Source organism: Ammospiza caudacuta, chromosome 5 (genome assembly GCF_027887145.1).
Source record: "Ammospiza caudacuta isolate bAmmCau1 chromosome 5, bAmmCau1.pri, whole genome shotgun sequence".
NCBI classification, from domain to species: Eukaryota; Metazoa; Chordata; class Aves; order Passeriformes; family Passerellidae; genus Ammospiza; species Ammospiza caudacuta.
This window is the reverse complement of record NC_080597.1, coordinates 5,934,153-5,955,040: the sequence shown is the minus strand read 5'-3', so window position 1 is coordinate 5,955,040 and position 20,888 is coordinate 5,934,153. Positions and strand designations below refer to the sequence as shown.

The 20,888-nt window shown below is 38.5% G+C and overlaps 1 protein-coding gene across 1 annotated transcript in view; it reads left to right on the top strand.

Annotated features, from left to right (window-relative positions):
- The window catches only part of ERC1 (ELKS/RAB6-interacting/CAST family member 1), a 267,409-nt gene that overhangs the window by 159,075 nt on the left and 87,446 nt on the right, over window positions 1-20,888 (top strand). Inside the window, exon 16 of the mRNA XM_058804547.1 lies at window positions 13,741-13,901. Coding sequence (XP_058660530.1) covers window positions 13,741-13,901 — 161 coding nt within the window. The remainder of the gene's footprint in view (window positions 1-13,740; window positions 13,902-20,888) is intronic.

Here is a 20,888-nt window from a genome sequence, read left to right as displayed (position 1 = left end):
TGTCTGAAGCTTTTTAATGAATCAGTGCATGAAGTCAACCATTTTGGCTTTAGGTGGTTCAAGGTATGAGGATATCTCGCCTGTGTGTGCCTCTGCCCCAATATTTTGTGTTGTTACTGTAGCCTTGTCTTGTGCAATCCTGCCCTCCATCATCTCATGTGTGGTGTTGTGCTATTTTATAGGCTTTACATTTGAATTACAGTGTCCACAAAGCCACCCTGGATTTCATGGTTCTCATATATCCTAAAATGTTGCTCTCTTTAATCCAGTGTTTGAAAATATCCTGTCAGTGTGTATCAACTGCAACAGTGTTAATACACAGTGTATGCAAGACATCTCCTGCTGACTAAAAACTTTCTGTTTATTTCACCATTTCAGACCTGGTCTTTCTTTCATCTTTCTCAAAAATAAAATCAGGCATTTCCTGCTGGGAGCAGAGCCCCCACTGAATTGGGCAGAGTTTTATTATCCCCACTGATCTGTATAGCAGGAACCCTGCCATACAGAGAGCAGATGAAGCAGTCTTGCATAGATGGGAAGGCTTGAAAGTTCTTCAAGCCTTTCTTTTTACTAATAGTCACCTGGTTTTGATGGTGCACCTGCTGAATCCTCTGTGTAGATGCTGTTGTGAATTCCTCACAGCTGTGGGGTTATTTATTTAGTACTGTGGCTGGGCCCAGTAGTTCAGCCCTATGTGGAAGGTCAGAGGATGTATGCAAACTTCCTTCTCAGTGCTCCCATAAGGCTGAAGGTAGGATTTCTCAGATAAACTTCAATCATAAAGTTTTTTTTTTTTATTAGACATGGTAAGTGTAGATTCAGACACTATTTCTGCAATAACCAAATCTGAGTTTATTTTAGAAAAGCTGTCATTATGTTCCTCAGGGGAGAAAAATAGAACTGCATAGAAGTTTTTCCCTGCTCAGAAATACAGCAGTAGTTTTACTCCCTAAGAAAAACTGTTGGAGGTTTTATTTGAAAAGAGGCCCTGTGTTGTTCACAAACCCTTTCACAGTCCTGGTGCATCTTACCTTCCTTTCTCCTGCAGCAGGAAGCAGCAGGTTATCCTTTGTATGAATTGAGTCCTGATCAGCACCATTCCCAGGACAGTGCTGGAAATGGGCTTTGATCTTCATGAGAGAGTGGGATCCTTTTTGTGAAATAAAGTGAAATACAAGTTTAAGTTCTGTGACTCAGTGTTGATCAGTAATTAGTGGCAGGTTCTTGTCTCCAGGAGCACAGTAGCAGGATTACTGGCATTTTTAGCCTTCCTTATTGAAGGGCACAGTTCACAAATGTTTTCTCACCTGAAATACTTCATGCTCTCCCTTTCCTTGTTCACTTTCATGCCCAATCTTGAGTGCACATCCCAGCCATTTCCCCAGCTGAGGTTGTTCTGGGGCTGTGTTGTGAAATGGAGCAGACCTGGAGCAGTTCATGGTGACATCTGTCTTACTTTTTGAAGGGATTTTTTCATTTGAAGCTCTTCACTGCCCTGGTTCATGAATCCCCATGCACAAATTGAGGTTCATCTGAGGAAGTGTTGACCTGTGTGGGCAGGACTGAGAAGTGAAGGCAGGAGGTGCTTAGTATTATTACTAAAAATGTTTTTACCAGAAACTTACTGCAGCCTTTGCAATGGGCTCCTATTTCTTTGAGTGAGATGGTGCATTACCTGACCACAACATACATTTCTCTAGGTTATTTTATTTCCTTCGAATTTAAAAAGCAGAAGAGTTTAGAAATTTAAATAGCATTCCTGCTGATAGTAGTGCAGCTCTGTTCTCTCATGAATACCAACTCCTGCTTAAATGCACTCTGTGTATAGTATCAGCTAACATTTAACTCCTTACTCTAAAATGTAATGGCAAAAAAGCACATTAAATAATGGCCATTACATCATCATTGCTTCCTTCCTTAAGTAGGTATTTAAACTGAAATTTTTAAGTTGGCATTGTGATCTTGACACCTTCCATAAACTTTTTTTGAAGTTATGGTTCACAGTGGGACACTTTAAATGAGGTTAAGTATGTCAACCTATAAATAGCTGTATCTTTGTTCATACACTGTCTTTTTATCCTACATAGGGCAGATTTTTCTGTTTTCTTTTTTTTATGGAAAATATAAAAGATTGAATATTGTAAAAGTAATGTATTGATTAAATCAATTTTCTTACACTCATTCCTTTCTCCCACTGTCTCTATAAATTATTTTAGAAGGATTTAATATTATTTCAGGTACACATTACATGTAAAATATGTTGATAACAAGGCTCCTGAAATTCTACATCACATATGCCTACTTCAAAATTGTTATCTGTTTGTTAAGGAAAAATAAAGATGAAATAGGTTAATAACTCAACCAGAACCTCCTTCACAGTTCTCTGCCATTTCCCTGCTGTAAATACAAGGTCTGCAAGAGTTTGAATGTAGAGTAGAGCCTCCAAGAGTGTTTTGTCTTATCTATAAGTTACTGTGCTGAAATTCTCAGCAAGTTTTGAATTGTATCTGTCATTTGCACTTCTGTCAGAACACCATTCTGGTTTTAACTTTCAAGGAAATTATTTAGACTATAATTCATTGTAAGAATAGAATAGAAACTACATTTACAACAGATTTATCATACATTGGATGCTACCCTATCAAATACCTTCTAAAAATGCAAGCTAAATTAAAACATGTCTTTTTTGCTGAGCGTTTTGTTACTGAAATAGATCTGAAATATTTTCTCACATACGTTGAGAAATAATTGGAATTATTTCACAGCACAAATTCTGACACACTAAGTTACTTTCTGCAGGTCCCTGTAAATGACAGATATGAAGTGGAATTTCTCAGGAACCAACTATCTGTAGATGTTTTCTGAGCAGAAGTGTCAGAGTTCTGACTGCTCTGTGATACATGCTGGACACTTTGCTTTTAATGAATGTTTTTGTCTCTTCTTCTGTATCTCCTGGTGAGAAATTTGATAAACTTAGAGATAGGGGATCAAGGCAGTCCAAGGTATGGCTTGGGGGTGAAGGTGCTGGAGGTTTTCTTAAAGATTTTTCTTGGGAGTTTACATTTTTTTGGCTGAACTTCCCTTGAATATCTGCTGAAAAGCTTTTTTCTGTAAAAGTCTGCCAAAATCATTTTGGCTTTTGAGTGTGTGTTTATATGTACGCGTGCAAAGTAATTTGAGTACTTAGTTCATATCAAGTAAATTTCTGTGCTAAAAATTTGTATTTTACTTTGTTTTACTGATAAAAAAATTTAAGAGCTTTTTAAGTCAGTGTCATCCCAAAGTATAATCTTACCATTGTTTTCCAAGAGATTTACTTTATTCTTTTGTCTGATTGTTCTGCTTTGGTAGGAGAAAGCATTTTGGGTAACTGAAGTTCACTGGGCCCTGTCAGTGAATATGTTTGCAGTCATTTTTAGGAGCACTGCATCTCCCTAATGTTACTTCTTTTCCCCAGATATTTTAATGGATTACATAACCTTTTCCTTTAAAAATACACAGATTTGCACTGAGTCACTCTCCCTGCAAGGGAGATGTAATTTGGTGTGTAATTCCCTCTGCATTCAGTAATGTACCTTTTAAGAGGTGGAAGAGTGGAATTTTTTCTGTCTTAGTTGTGCTCAGCTGTGCTGAGCTGGGGGCTTGGGAGGGTTTTTTTATCTCCAGATGGGAAAAATGAATAGAGAGAGAAATGAATAGGAAATCATGCCTAACAACTTTGAGGCAGAGATCTTTTTCTATCATTATAGACAAAAATCTTTAAAATCTTTTAGAATCATGGAAGTGTTTAGGTTGGAGAAGACCTCTAAGATCGTTGTGTCCAGCCATTAACCTGATAGTGCCAAGCCCACCACTAAACCATGTCCCTAAGCACACATCTACCTGTCTTTTACATTCCTCCCGGGATGATTACTTTGTTTTTGTTTAATTTGTTGCTCTCATTTAAGATTGCAAAGTAGTCAAAATTTGATGACTTTCAGGAGAACTGGGGACACTGAAAGCATAATTAACCTCTGTGCAAAATATGCATTGAGCATTTCTCCATGTAACTCACCTTTTCATGTAATGAAATGAGAAATACTGATGGAAAATGTTATCTAGAAATTTGGTGCAAGTGCTGATTTTAAGATCATTTTGTCTGGATTTTTATCTCTTTTTATTGTTTAATAGATAAATCCTGATTTCATGTTATGCCTTTTGCTAAGCCAGGTATCCCAGACAAAGCTCTATCTTGGCATCTTTCTGCCTGTTGTATTATTTTCTTAAACACCTACTTCTGGACAGCATTTTATTTGTTGTGGCTCAAGAGAAAATCAAATTCTTGCAGACTTGGTTACATTAATGGTTGCTTGTAATTGTGAGGACCCACACAAAAGCTTGTGTTAATATTTGTTTAAGCTAGTCCTGTGCTTTTTTCATTTTAACTTCCTCTTCTAGTTGCATTCCCTGTGGTCTTAAATGATGGTGTAATACAATAAGATGTAAGTTAAAGCATTAGAAATACTCATTAGACTTGAACATTAGATTCAAATATGTTCTTTTTCTGGCATAATTGATTTTTCCTCCAAATCCATGAAGTACAAGAAAATAAATTGTTTTCCTTTCCATAGCATTCTCCTGTATAGAAAAGGAGAAGCCTGACAAGCTTGAGGTTCATTAAATTGAGGATGCCTCTTCATTTGAATCATTTCCTACTCATAAAAACTTTCTGACTTCCCTGTACTGCTGCTTCCCATTGGATTCCTTCACACCCTTCACTGAATTTCAGCCTGAATTCAGTTGGCTCCGAATAGTGGAAGTTCTTTTTATTTTTTGTAGTTAGGTTCTGCTACTTGCTTTCTGTTACCTACAATGCTGAACATCTGCTTCCACCAGTTTGTAGAGGTGGAAACTTTGCTGAGTTTGCCAGTGAGACTGTGCTTCTTCAGTTGCCACATGTTCAGCCTTCACATGGCAGTGCATGTGCTTTCATTTATTTATGTTCATGATCCTTAATGTCTTTTGGGAAAAGAGTGTTAAAGTTGTATATGGAATCAGCATAACATTTTTCACTGCTTGTAGTGAGTTAATCCATCATACCAGAGTTTTTCTCTTTGGAAAATCAATCTGTGCTATATAAATTGACAGTCTCTGCTGTGTAGCACAGCATTAAATATTTACTTTGAATATTGTTCAGTTAGGTCTGAACTGTCTGCCATGGTGACATATCCTAGTTAACCTGAAACTGTCTAAAATGCAGCAAAATGGAAATCAGCATGGTCTGCAGAAATCTGGTTAAAACCTGCTGAAATCCTTGGGCAATTAGTCTCACTTCTACCTTAGCAGCAGTAGATGTAACCTAAGAAAGGGCAATTTATTTTGAAGATGGCCATGTTTAGAGTTCTGGCTGCAGTATCATGATTTAATCATAGATCTAGAGAATTTTGTTTGGATGTGATAAATTGTGCCAAATGAGCCCAACATGTGCAGCACTGCACAGGATGTGCTTCTAGGGTCTCTTCAGGGTGTCTGCCTCTGAAGAGATTTTTAAAAGATGATCAAAATCCAAGTTTTTTCAAGGTAGATTATTGTTCCTAGTGATTGCTGCTGTATTTCCAAGGGTTGGGAATTGCAAGTCCTGGAGGATGAATGCAAGACAGTTTCCTGAGACTATAGATCCATGTAAAGTAGAATAGGACAGCTTCCTTTGGTATGATGATATGGATTAAAAAACATGAGAATGTTTCGTTGGATAATGATTTTGCTTGAGGAAAGTGTGGAAATAGAATTGTAACTTGTTACACTCTTCAGATACCAGTGACTAAAACAGATTTCTTTTCCTCAGTAGAAATCAGAATTCAGTTTTCACTTACTTTTATTCAAGGCCTGACTCAAACATTTTGTTTGTGTTGAGCAGAGGCAATTATTGTTTCCTTCTCAAGAGCTCTTGTCCCAGCAGTAAGCTGTTGCTTATTTGTGTAGGTTATAGCCCACATTTAGGAGATAAAACTGTCAAAGCTACCTCCAAACATCCTAACAGGACACAGCTGTGACTCACTGAGTCCTGAAGACTTTTCCAAACATCTGTGAATCCTGATTCCTCCTTCTTCGTACAAAAACTCAGCCCTCTCAGAGTATGAGTGTAAAAAAATTCATGAATACTCAAGTAACAAAACCCTTGACAGAGACTTCTTTGTTGATGTTTGTGTGGCTTCTGCAGGAGGAACATGGTAATGTCTGATGTCTGGTAAATCTCATAAGTGCTCTTCCTTGCCTAGAGCCATCAGTGGAGACAGCGAGGAGCAATACAGAGCATTAACTCCTTTTTATTATCAGATGCTCTTTTTATAATGAAGTTTTTGTGGAGAGACCAGCTCATGGAAATAAGAGACATCAGCTGTCTAAATATCTCAGTTTCACAGTGATAAGAAAAATTGCAGTATCCTGCAGTATCCTGCAGATTTTCTGACCATGGGCTTTTGTTCTCTTTATCTTGCTCCTCTCCTTTTTCCCATTTAATAAAGTAAGAATGGAACAGTGGCACCAGTTCTGTTAAGCCACCAAGACACTCTATTTTATCAGGGATGCTGAATGTACAAAATCCAAACAAGCAAAAAAACAAAGGCACAAAGACTTAAGAAAGCCACACAGTAATGTCAAGAAAGACAAAGTTTATCCCTAAGATGACTGCTGTATATTACAGATGATGAAAAGACCCTGCCTTTCTCTGGAGAGCTGGTAATCCACCAGCCATTTTCAGAGTTCTAGTGCTCACTCCCCTCTTTACTGCAAACAGAACTCCTCCTCCATGTGCAGTCTGCCACAGTCCTCCAATGCTGCACACAGCTGACTTTGGCAGAAGGGTGCTGCAAGTCTGGCACCCCCTTTGAGATGCAGGTAGGAGTGATAGAAACATCTTAATTACTGCATGCTGTGCCCTGGTGCTGAGTAAGAGGGGCTTGAACTGAAGCCAGAGCTCCAGCCTGAGTGGTGGGACAGAGCCATCCTGCTTTACCCTCCTGTGCTGTCAGTGGGGCAGAGCTTTCTGCTGTTCTGTGGATGAGGGCTGTCCTTACCTTACAAATCAGACATTACAATATAATTTTAATGAGGGACAGGAAAAGTTTTTTTGTTATTGTTTACTGATTTCTCCCCTTTTCCTAATGATAGTTTTAGCTCTAAAGAGGCTATACCTAACAGTTTTCCCAGTATCTATAGGAATTTGAAGTTCCCTTAATTCAGAATAGCCAAGAGTTTAGTTAAGTGTCTTGGATATAATCTTTAAGAGTACCTTAAAGCTACCCTACTGCTTTAACAAAAATGGGGCTATGATGAAACCATAACTCATTTCCCTCTTATTTTGTGTAAAGGTTTATTAGCTTGTGATTTAAGCAAACCATCTGGTCCTGCTGGCAATCCAAGTTATGTCAGACTCAGTGCTTTCTCCCTGTAATATGTTACTGGAGGCAGTTAAATTACATGCCTAAGTCCCAAGTCTGGCCTGTGCTTTTTCCATGTCTTAACATCTGTTCTAGGAATTTTTTCTGGGACCCAAACAAGTTTACACGGAGCCAGATCTCTTGTCTTTGTGTTTCTTTTCATGTCTATTTCTTTTCCTTCTCTGCAGTCCTATCAGTTCAACTGAGTAAAAGATAATGCAGAAATTTGCAGACTCTTTATCATTTCAGCAGTGTACATAGTGATATAAAAACATACTTTAAAAACTCAAGAGTTGTAGATAAATGAAAGACTGTCATCTGAGAGTGACACTTTTAGAAATGTTAATTACTTTTTCAGTCCCTCTGATATTCTTTCTACTGACTTTTAACTGCAAGACTTTTTGTTTTGCTTGCCTAATTAATTTTGGGTAAAATGACAGATTTTTATTACATTTTGTCTTGCAAAGCTAATTTCTTGTTTATACAAAACAGGTCTGTTTAGAAAATAAATAATTTTTAATATACTTGTTAACCTGCTGAGATGGTTTTGAAAAGATCTCTAGTGATTGATTTATACACAGGTCATGGAAAATGACTTTGTGTTGGTATTTGTACTTGTGTGCTCTGAAATGCCATCATTTTGTATTCTGTCTGGAACTTTTGAGACACAATAATGAGTATTAACAGCTGTCCCATGGCCTGCTGTGTCTGTATGTATATTGAAAGAACTAGAATTTCTTTCCTTCAGTCAGAAGCATAAAACCAACTCTGATTCCAAGTATGTAATTAAACATTGAACTGTTTGACCTAAAAATACTGTATCTCCAGCTTAGGAGTAAGGATCTTAGTGTAACAGTCAAGTACCCTTGTCATGCCCTTTGAGACTTTTTATTACAGACTGGCAAGGTTGAGGGAGGGGATTCTCCCCTCTTTTTAGTTCTGGAGAAATCCCACCTGGAGCATCCAGCTCTGGGGTCCCAGCACAGGAAGGACACAAACCTGCTGGAGCAGGTCCTGAGGAGGCCAAGGTAATCAGAGGGCTGGAGCACCTCTCCTGTGAGGAAACCCTGGAAATTTGAATTGTTCAGTGTGGGGAAGGCTCTGGAGAGACCTCATGGCAACCTTGAGGTATAAAAAGGGGACTTGGAAGAGAGAGAGACTCTTCACCAAGGTCTTTATTACAAGACAAGAGTCAATGGCTTTAAACTGAAAGAGAATAAGTTTGGACTGGAGATGGGGAAGAAGTTCTGTATAATAAGCATGGTCAGACACTGGAACAGGCTGCCTTGAGAAGTTGTGCATGTCCCATCACTGGAAGTGTGTTCAGGGCTGTGTTGGATGGGGTTTTGAGGGGCCTAATGTGGTTAAGGGCATGGCAGGAGGATGGTACTTGAAGGTCTCTTCCAACCCAAACCATTCTGTGAAAAAATTAAAAACAAAAGACGATACACAAAGTGTTCTGTAAAGATTGATAATCTACAGGTGAGAAAAAGCCTTACCTAACATAAAATATTTTTTATATAGTGTACCAGTGATTTGCTAGTTTTAATGCCAGTCATATACATCTGAATTTGGATACATTAATAGCCTATCACTTAAGACTAGAACATTTTCCTTTTTGGTGTCTGTCTAGGGCATTCTTTAGCCTTTTCCTCATTCTTGGTATGCACATAGCCTATAAACATGGGTTATGTGGGTCACCATGTCAGAACAGAGCCTCTGCCCCTGCAGGTGATTTTTCAAGTGTATGGCATTGTGCTCTTTTTTCCCCCCAGACTGATGACTCTGCCATTGCCTCTCTAGAGTTGCACAGTCCCACTGTAGTGAATTTCATTGTGTTACCAGCATTCATGATGCATCTGTGGCTCTGAATTTGTGCCTCTCAGAATTGCTCTGCTTCTCTGAAAAGGTGCAAGCAGAAAATTAAGCTCTAGAGCTATCTTCCTGAGAGGGCTCGAGAAGCCTTTTCCAATGTTCTGTGCAGTAGAAAAGTTATCTTCAGGTGATGCTTTATCACTGACGAGAGCTCACAATGGGAAGAAAAAGGGGTAACTGCCACTACATTGTAATGTAAACAATCTGAAGTGTTTGGGGATGCTGAGGTTCTGTCAGTGAGTTGTCTGTCTGGATTGACCTCAGGTGTTGGAGTCTTTGGGCTCTGATTTTTCGAGGCAAACAATAACAACCACATCAGGTGATGTGAGCGTTCTTCCTGGCCTGAAGTATCAGTTGTGTCTCAGGAATTCTTAGCAGTGCGTAAGTTCTCATGTAACAGGTGAGGAACTGGAGCTTCCCTATCCTGATCATCTGAAATCATTCCAAGAGTAGTACAAAGGTTGGAAGGATTTCCAGACTCAGTAATATTTTGTGTATACAGTCCCTTTCTCAATTTTTGTGTCTTTTTACTGGCTTTTGGGGAACTTGACCAAGCTCTTTGCAAGTCCCTGGCTTCACATTACCCAATGGCCAGAAAGGTTCACTGGAACCACTTAATATTTGGAGGTGATGTGGTATCTCTGTCTGTGCAAAAGCCTTTTGGGTTTTGATTTGCAGTTGCAGGAGGCTGAAATAACAGTCTGTAGGAGCAGGGAGGTTAGAATGGTAGATAGGCTCCTGAAAAGAGCCTCAGGTTTTTTTGTTATTAAATCATTTCTTTACAGGCTGTCATTGACATAAATAAACTTCTCCTGTTGCATTGCCATTTCTCTCCACCTTGCTTTCATGTTTCTTAAGGAAATGCAATACTATGCAAAGTATTTGTCCTGTCTTGACATTTCCCTTTTCTGCTGCTGTGAATCTCATCCTGATCTAATTGACATTCTTTGCCTTCTTTGTTCAGTCTCTCAGGAAATCTCTCCTCTAATGGAAACTTATTTCAGCTTCATATTCTTCCTTAAAGATAAGCTGTCACTTGAGCAGGTCACTTAAGGCCTGAGAACAATGAACAAATAAGTCTCCATTTAAGTTCTCTGCTCAGAATACATGAAGATTTTCTGGCCTGTCTACAGATAACTGAATTGGAGCTATGTCCTAGACAGTCAAAGATACATCTTACTTTATATACTGTCATTGGAGCAAAGAGTAGCAGGAGTTCACTCTGCATCTTCTGAAATGGGTGGAAACTTTCTAGTACAGCTCACAGGGCACGAGCTTACCCACAGCTAAATTGAAAATGTCAACAGCATGTCTGAAAATGTCTCAATGTGCCAAGAGCTCTGGTTTTGGCAAATATTTTTTCTTTATTATGTAATTAGCTGCTCTCAGGGGACAGAAATCAAGGGCAGATGTGAAGGTTTTGTGTAAGCTAAATTAGATGTGCATTGTAATTAGTTTACTTCCCGTGAATATTCTGTCGTTTCTCGCGGGACTGCTTACTGAGATAGGTCTGCATTAAGATTCAGAAGCTGCCAAATAAAATGTTTTGTTTTGTAGAAGTTTAATTGTAATAGACCCACGGACTATCTACAACCTGATGAATCTGAACAACAAAGTCTTTACTGTGAATACAATCATCACTATTTTGGTGAACTTTGTGTGACAAATGGCCCTTGCTGGGGAGCTTGGAAGGTAATGACAGTTCTGTAAACCAAGCTGTTGGCACCGTTTAAAAGCTGCTCACATTCCAGCCATTCCTAATACATGATTAGGTCAATTTTCTGTTGACCTGCAAAAATCCAAAATATAACTTTAGAATTAAAAAGTTAGCAAACAGAGCAATGAGAAAAGATAAAGTACCTGCAATAAGCACTAGTAGGAGATACTCTTGCAGAGTTAGCCCTTGCCACCTCTCCCTAGGAGAGGTATCAGGCTCCAGTTTCCTCTTGTCTTCCAAAGAGCTCAGAGTTGTCACACTGCAGATCTACACCAGGCAAACCAGTCCTTCAGTGTCAGCATCACAGACCCTGATGGCTGGCAGGGGGAGGAAGCCTGTCAGAAACATTTCAAACCTGATTATGGAGGAGATGTTGCTTCAGAGCTTGTTTTATCTTGGCAGCTGACAAATTGACACAGGCCCTTTAACTGCTGCAGTTGGCTGGGGGCTTGCTGATTCCAGGTGCTTTTCTGTTCAAGCCCAGGGGTTTATAGCTGGAGTGCCTCTCTTCAGTTGAAAGGAAAATGTGCACGAAGGTATTTTTGATCCACCCACAGGAAGCAGAGACTGATATCCTATAGCAGCTGATGCACAAGTGCACCTTCATTACTCCACCATTTTTCTAAGAATCAGTTTCCATCCTAGTAGTATTATTTCTGCTGTTCTTTGCATTCTTTTCTGATATATTTTCTCTATTTCACTTTATGGAGTTTTCTCTTAGTTTTAAAAAATGACAGATTTCCTGATCTTGTTTTGCGTGCTAAACACTAATAAAACAAGGAAAGTTTTGCTTTTATATTCATGCTTTCCAGTTCGGACTACTTGTCACTGAGGTTCTCCTTTGGCCTGTTAAATACTAGATGAATTCTTGGCTGTACATTTTGAATAGTTTATGATAATTGGATATTTTAATTTTTTTTATTTAGTTAGCTAAGCATAAGAATACCACCTTTTGGCAGCTGCATTTGAATGGGAGTAGAAAGATTTTCTGCAGTAAACACTGCACAATGTCTGTGCTGGATTTTATAAATCTCCTAATTCTCAATTACAATGTTTCTTGCTCTGTCACCATTGAGGATGAACACCAGTCTTATTACCCATGTTTGTCGTGAGTCATTAGCTCTACCTTTAGCAGTACAGGACTTATTAATGCATCTTACTTCCTTCCCTCCTACAGCACCTATATAGCAAATTACATACTCAACTCTCCTTGTAAAAACATGTAAGCAGAAATTGAGCTTGTTGTAAATTGAATAATTCACTTCCAGGATGGATCGCAAGTTGACTGTTATGGAGGGATATAAAGGCAATGTATTGCTGTGATTGCATACTAAATTTATACAAATGTTTGATTTTGTGCAGCAGTAGCATCTGAGTTTCTCCCTTTGAAAGCACATTATAAAATCATTTATGAACACTTGGTTTGTGATGGAAAGAGAGAGCCTACATGGAAGAAGTCAGTGAAAGTAGTGTGTGCCTGTGGTATTTTCTGAGACCCCGACAAAGGGAGGAAATGATGAATCTGACTTCATGTTCTTAGAAGGTTAATTTATTATTTTAAGATACTGTAATATATTAAAGAATGCTATACTAAAACTATAATAAACTATACTAAAAAATAAAAATATATACAGACAGAGAACTAAAAAAAGGAAATTAAAAACTTGTGACTCTCCAGAGTCCTGACACAGCTGGACAGTGATTGGTCATCAAGTAAAAAGAATTTACTTGAAACCAATGAACATGAATCATTGTTTACTGATGGTAAACAATGTCTAAATACATTCCAAAGTAGCAAAACACAGAAGAAACAAATAATTATTGTTTTCCTTTTTCTTTGAGACTTCTCAGCTTCCCAGGAGAAAATCCTGGGCAAAGAGATTTTTCAGAAAATATAACAGTAACAATGCGCCATTGAGCTTTATTATAAAATTATTAAAGCACGTCCAGAGGGTTTTGAATGCTATATGTAGCTAAATTTAAGCATGTATTGTGATTTTGAATGTTAAATAGTGACAAATTTTACCTAAGACAGAACCTGTTCCGAGTGCAAAATAAAGTTACTCTTAATTTGTGTAAAATATATGGCAGAATTTATAATTATGTTGTTTCTGAATCTTTCCAGTTTGCTGAAGATAAGAGCATTGTTCTGCTGTACTTCTCTGCCGTCAGCAACTCTTTGAATGTCTTACATTGCTAAATCCCAACATGTGCCTAAAAGCATTATTCAAATGGTGTTTTGAGGGAAGTAGCCTCACATCTTCATGGGAACCCATTCCTCTCCCTGCTTCAGAAATGATACCTTTGTTCCTAAAGTGCACGTGTAGTTTCTCTTTAGGCATCATTTCCAGTGAAAGTGTTTTATCCTTTGGTATATTATCAATGTGTTTCCTTTAATACCTTGCATTTTTGTGGGCCAGTGTTAACATATGCAAGCCATCCTCTTATCCCTGTGGTACACTCTCTGAAACAGAAATACAGAACAGTTGAAGGTTTGTATTGTAATGATTATGTGACCAAACTAAGTTAACTCACAAGCTGTAATGCTGCTTTGGTCAAGTGTAGGCATCCTTTGCACAGCACTGGATGGTGCCTCCAGCCTGCAGAAGTGCTGAGTATTCTATTCCCTGGTAACATTGGTACTCCAGTTCAGTTGTGGCATTTAATAAGTTCCAGCTGGTCACACTGCATAATTTTTCTCTCCTCCTGTCTTCTCCAAAAATGTTTTAGGTAGAGGAGCTGATGATGGCTATGGAGAAGGTCAAACAGGAGCTGGAGTCAATGAAAGCAAAATTGTCCTCTACACAACAGTCTCTGGCTGAGAAGGAAACCCATTTGACCAACCTACGAGCTGAAAGAAGGAAACATTTGGAGGAGGTCCTGGAAATGAAGTAAGTGTCTTTTATTATTTGTAGGCTTGTTTTATTGATTGTCTCTGCATTCCTTTGTGATCCTTGTTGTTCTGAAGACAGCCCTGCCTGGATAGGTCTCTGCAGATAGCAGTTATCTGTAATCAGTCGAGCCTTCAGAGGTGACTTCTGACCAGGGATTACTTGCATCACTTTCACACTTCCTCTAGAGCTCAAAAACATTTCTTCCTTTTGATTGTTTGCCATAGACTTCTATTATTTGCACAATAGCATCTTCAAAGATCCTAAGCAACTATTGAGACTCAGTTGTTCTATGTCCAATGAATGTACCAAATCTTGCTTTGAGCAGCCTATAACTACTTCAAGGTAAGATGCAAGGCAGTGTAGCAAATGACCAAAAAAAAGAGGGAGAAGATAAACATAATGTGAGTTGTTTGTAATGGTAAAGTCACACTGCAGATTTCTGGTCTGCTCAAGTATTTTTCAAACTCATTCAGATGATTCATTAGCACTGCAGCAGTTTGAAGTTCTCTATCAGTCAAACTTTTCTAATCATCCTTAAACAAGGAAGCCTGGATAAAACCAGGCTTTGAGGAGGTGGGGAGAAGAGAGGGATTAGACTTCCCAGGCTTAAATACTTCCTAATTTCTGACTGTGCATTACAGATAAATAGTTATCCTTGGTTTAGGGAGACATGAGTCCATTTAGTGCAATGATGGATAGTGCTGCCAGCAGTTCATTAGAAGCACTTTCAGTTGTTTAGCCAGCCCTGAAGAGAAGGAACATTTTTATTGGCAGGACTAGCAGTGGTTCCTCCACTGTGGTTTTGTGAGCCATTATTTATTTATTTAACTGTTCTACACTGGCCTCTTTCCTTTCCTTTTTTTTTTTTTTAATGAAAGGATAGAAAAACAGCTGTTACAAAATGGAAAGAGGTGGCTTAGATCTTGAAACTGTAACTTAGAACTGCTGTATAAAGCAGGCCAAGCCTCCCCAGCTTCATATTCAGCTACAACAGTTTGATCTAGACCTGGCATAAGGATGTTGGAAGACTGCAGTACTTAAAAGCCACACTTTTTATTTTTAATAAAAAAATTTATTGAGCTATAAATTTGACTGCCTTGAGAGTTGCTGTATGGGGGGATGGGAAGAATAGCTCTTTAGGTGATGTGGGAATCCAAAGCAACTGGAGATGTATCCCATTTCCAATCACTTGAGAGTGCTTTCTTCTGCCAAACTGCTCTGCCAAACCTTCTCATTAAAATCCACACGCAGTGTAGTCTATATCCTGAAATGTATTTGGAATTGTGTAGATCCTTTAATATAACTACTCACTTCTGAATGATGACCTCTCTTACCTGTGTAAGTTATTGTTGGAACGTTTTTGTACTGAAATGTGGTATCAGGTACTGCATGAACTGGTAGATCCATTGTGCCTCAGAAGGAAGAAGAACACTGGAGAGAATGGTAATGCTGTCAGCACATGGAGAGAAAGATGGAAAAAGCATTACATTTGTATAGTTAACTAGCTGAGCATGTTTTAGTCATACCTGGTCTGTCTTAAAGTTCTATAAAGCTGCCAAAGGCATCCAAACTTCAAAACCTCGCCCTCACCATGAGGCTCTGTTGCAAACAAGTCTCTACTGAGGACTCCCAGTCAATTAATATCTTATTTTATATACAGAAACTCCAGTATATTCTTTGTTGCCCTGCTTTCCCTATGTCTTTTATGAAAAGCACTCATTTGTTTTCTAGTTTTGCGAAAAATTTCTCATGTTGTTGGAGTATTTACTACTATTTCAACTGAGAAATGTCAGTAATTGAATGAGTGGCCAGTTTTGTGAAGCAATTAGCTGCTTTTGGAGTTCTTATGGAGGAAAAATAGTTGTTGTACAGGTAGTGTTCAGAGGGATGCTGAAGCAATATTGTTTCCTATGTTCTAGGGCATGCTTCAGTGGGAAAAGTTTGAGGTGCTCAGAAGCAGCACTGATTAAATTTGAGATTTGTTAGGGGTGTAGATTTAACAACCTAGGCCCTGCAGTCAGCTGATGGGGCTGGGGAGCAGACAAGAAAAATATCTTAGGAAATGCTGCTTTAGGAGATTCCAGATATGGAGTGAAAGAGAGTGTTAAAGCAACAAGGGGACTCCAGAAAGTTACCTCTGGGTTTTAATAGGAAGTTGTTAGATATAATACTAGTGAAAATACATGTTTAAAATACTGGTTTTTAGAGTAGAACTTGTGTTTACTACTGACTCTGTAACCCTGAGAAGATCATTTCACACTCCTTAGGGAATAGTGTGGCACTAGAATAGCTCAAGTGTGAAATATTCCAAGAAAGAAATTTCACTCCTTGAAGAAATGCTATGTATTTTGAAGCTCTCTTCCTTTAAGTCTAATATTTTCATTTTCTTTAAAAAAACTTTATTGCGAATAATTATGAGAGAGGCAGATAATGGTCTCTATTTATATCACCAAACCTGATCTACTGTAGAGAAATACTAGTGAACTGCTAGGATTTTTGTTTTGTTATGTTTTCTTTAAGAACTTCTAATGTTTCCATCATTCACAGCAAATCTTTTAAATTAGGCAGGAATAAAGTGCTGTCTACAGAGAAATCTCTGTTCTTTGTCCCATAAAAACCTGCTTAGGCTGAGCTGAGTTATAGACTGTTGAAAATCACCAGTTTTACTTTCTTTTTTTTTTTTTTCCCCTGGTGTTGTCAGCAAATTTTGGCAGTGTGTGAAAATAACCAAGCACAAACAGTCTAATCTGAGGCCGAGCTCCTGTAGTTGCCAAATCTGCAGCAGAGGACGCTGCACTCACAGGGGAGGGGAACAGACACTCTGTCTGCATGTTTGTTTTCTGTTTTTTTTTACTAGACAGGCCTTTTGTTGTGGTCAGAAGGACCAGAAAGGTCTATCCAATCATGTGCTCCAGGGTTGAAAAGTCCCAGTTGGGGCATTTCTCAAGGTGTTCTTTCAGACCTGGAGAAGGATCCAATAGCCCTTTCCTGAGTTATGCCTTCTCCTGCTAATTGCAATTGCTGCTAGCCCTATAATTCAAGGTATGCAGACTTACATAACATAGTTGGCCCTTCAGAGTTGGATCTTTCATCCTGCTGGCTCACAACAGAAGGATTATTACTTCTCTGAGAATAATTTACTATGCTCTTGTTTCTTGAAAACTAATCAAAGATCTTGCAGATGAATTGTTAGCACAGAAAATAATTTATGTTTCAAAATCAAGCTGTCAGAAAGCATATTTGGATTTCTTGTCTGACTGTACATGAGTAGTAATGTACAAAAGCAATACTTTTGAGTATCTATCACAGTAGTTTTTAATGTCATGAATTCATCCCACAGATAGTGTTTCTTTCATACAGAGTGGAGGCAGTGATCAGGAATGAACCAGGCCTGGGTAGCTCAGTGTTTATTGTGTACTTTCCTTTCTTCATCTCAGAGCTGGAAAACTTCAGAGAGCTACAGAGGATCATTTATAAAAATGAGATGCCAGCCTAGGCAGGGCTGTGCAGGAAGACTGTTCACCCATATCTCTGCTTCAGTTTTCCAGCATGGTATGACTGAGAAATATTTGGTAGATGGAGAAGTCCACATCTTCATTTTCTGGCTCTCAGATAAGAAAAAATACAAAGGCCTTCACATGACCACTCCCAAATAAAAATTAAGTCAGTGGAAGATGAGGTTGTTCATCTTGTGAAAAGTTCATCTTCCCAGCAATAAAGCAGCATTGTCTGGAGATATGAGTATGAAGCTGAAGTTGAAAGTAATCCAAAAGAAACTGATTAATTGACACAGTTTATTTGCCAGAAAACAAAAATCAGTTGATCCAAAATGAGGTGTGAGGTGATTTGAAGGCCTGCAAACAGTTTAACCAAACAAAAATACTTTAGGTTGTGTACACCCATGGTGAACAGAGCTAAAACAAAAAGAAAGTATCAATATCCATTCAACAGTAGCTTGTTGGCTCATCTACACCTGTCTTCTTGGAAATTCAGGAATTTCCTGGTCTTTAAAGAAGTTACGGTTTATGCCTATGGAATAACAACATCCTCCAGAGCAGATGAACAGCTGTCTCCATAGTTTAGAATCCCTTTGGGTTTGTTGTCAGTGCCCCAAAGCAGAAGCAGCATGTTACTGTCACATCAGCAAGGTGTGGCTTCCCAGGCCACATCACACTGAGCTGGGCTTACAGGCTTGGGGGCGTTGGTGTGTCAGACATCACCTGATGCAGCAGTGGCACCTGAACTTCTCCTGTGATTGCTTCGTGTGCGCTGAAATAAGCTGCAGTCCCACAGGGGGCACTCTGTGTCTGTAGGATTCACAGTCTGGGGCTAAACTGAGCAAGTGCATCCCTGTCAGTCCCTCTTTCCCTTCTGTTAGCTTTGGAATTTTCTTTTTGATTTTAATTTTCAGGGCACACAGGGAAAATTAACATGCTAATGTCCTGTTACCATTGTTTTGTCCTTTTCAATTTTAACCCATTTTTGGGCAGCACTACTAAACTGGTCAATCAAATGTCAAATCTTGAATCTCAAAGTATTACCAAGTGATAAAACTGCAAAGCAAAGACATGAAGCTTTAGCAAAGCCTATGTAGACAAAATGCTCCATGTGAGTACACACAGAATTGGATTGTTCTGGTCTACTCTGTTTCTTTAAGTATTTGGAAGTTGTATTTACCTTTTCTAACTGGTTTGTTGTTACCCTTCACTTGTCTTGAAAGTCTTTTCCTTCTGTAGCTTTTCAGATACTAAAACCTTGGCATGATATGTCACAGTCATGTTCTGTCTTGTGATAAAACCTTCTGTATCTCATTTTATCTCAAATTCTATGGTCCCTGAGAACAATCTTGCAGACAGAGAGTATTGTACTATCTTAATGAGCCATGACAGGCCTGGAAGCAAAACCAGCTGCTGGAAACTACACCAGGTGGTGTTAAAGTATTTTGCTCCACTCAGTAATTTCTAAGACTGTTGATGTTGTAGGGAGGAGTTGGGAAAAGAGGTCCAGTCATTAATTTCTGGAGAATTTAGCTACACTGTGCTCTTGTTGCTATGCCTTTCCATGGGAGGTTATTTTTCTGGATATATTTATTCAGGGAATGGGTTTGGTGAAAGTGATCCCTTCAGTGTCATAGTTTTTGAGAGGGGGAAAGAAGATTAAATCTCTTTCAAATGAGAATGTGAAAAATTCAGCATACAGGCTCAGTGTTAAAAATGTAGACGTTTTGTCATGCTTTCATTTTCTGTTAAGATATTGCAACATTCCTACAGAAACTGCTCTGAAAGATCTCATCAGTAGAGATCCTGGCATATATATACAATGCAAAATGTATGATTTTTTTAGGCTTACACAATCCTGACTCTAGAGGATGAATACCCTTTTTGTCTTTTCTCAGTTTTGCTAGTCATGATTGCAAACCATCTTAGGGAACAGGTGCAGCACAAGAAAATTTCATGTTCTTTACTGCCCAGAGGGCATTGCTTTGGTAAAAGTCTGTATCATAACCTGTTTGCAGATCATGTTATCTAAGAGAATTTTTTTTCTAGATAACTGAGTGTTACATTGGTAGAGGAATAGGGAGAGTGATGGTTTTATGTTGACTAATATAGAGAACAGATTGTTTGTAAGATAGCTCTAAGGGCACCAACATACTGCCTTCTCTGTATGACTTTATTTTGTATAATTAAATATACTCAGGAGTTCTGTCACAATTAAAAGTTTATCTGTGTAATTTTCCCTTGGAAGTATGAATCCTCCACGTCACTTAGTTCTAGAACAATACCTAACAAAAGTTCATTTCCAAGTTTCCTGCATGCAAAGACATTGTTTGTGTATAATTCTATACAGAATGAGCATAAATATGACTGTGATTTTTGTTCTAAAATATGCAGGGGTGTTTTGGCTCAGGGTTGATAGCAGAAGTAGATTTCCTATGCTGGCTGTTTCAGCTCCATCAGTGATTCCTGTCTCCATCCCTAATCCAGTATAAGATTCTGGGGCTTCCAGGGGTGTTACTGAGCTAAACTAAATCAGGCACTTTTTACTCTCTGTTAAAGTCAAAAGAACCATGAGTTCCTTAGGGTGCTTTTTCCTCTTTTATAAATGTGAATTGTAAATAGTAATGCATATAAATCAACTCTGTGAGCACTACATATTTCATTAAATACAGTCAGGCTGTGGGTTAATAGAAGTTCCAAGTGAAAATATTATGGTATCTCATTGCATATATTGTAGATTTAATGTAGTGTGAACAATAGTAGCTTTGAGCAATTGTAAATCCCATCCGGACATCGTCAGCATAGTTCAAAACACAAGGAGGGAACTCTCCAAGGGTGCATGTGCTTCCATGGTCACTGTGCATGTGCAAGTCACTCTTTTATTTGCTTTAAAATAACATGGAACTTTGCAGGGTGTAGGTAAGGCAGTGTCTAACTCCAGGCTGGTTTCTGGAGTGGAACAGAAATTCCTTTTTTTTTAAAAAAAAGTGAGGTCAGTTTGCTTTAATTACAGAAATAACCTCTGAAGCAAGTAATTGCTTCCCTGCAATCCTAGAGGACAACAAGTGGGAATTGAGCAAGAAAAATTGGAGAACTGAGTTAAGTTGTTGGCAGTACATACAATCTTTGTCTTTATACTGTATGGGAATATCCATTATGTGTTTTTTGTTTTGTTCCCATCCCAAACAATACTTTTGTCTTCTTTTTGGCAAAATAAGAAGCATCATCTGCAGGTCTGTAGAATTTCTGAGAAAGCTCCACAGTGATAGAATGTGAGAAATGTTGGTTGTGTTTGTCTGGTGATACCTTGTGCGCAATGAAAGTGGGAAAGTGGTTCCATGTAACTGCAGTCAAAAACATGAAAATTGACCAGAACTGTTCATTCAGAAATCCTAAAAGATGACACTGAAAGTGTCTTTCTTTGAGGTATGATGCTGTCACTGCTATTAAGTCAGTTCTCCCCAGTTCAGTAGTTTTATAATGGTTT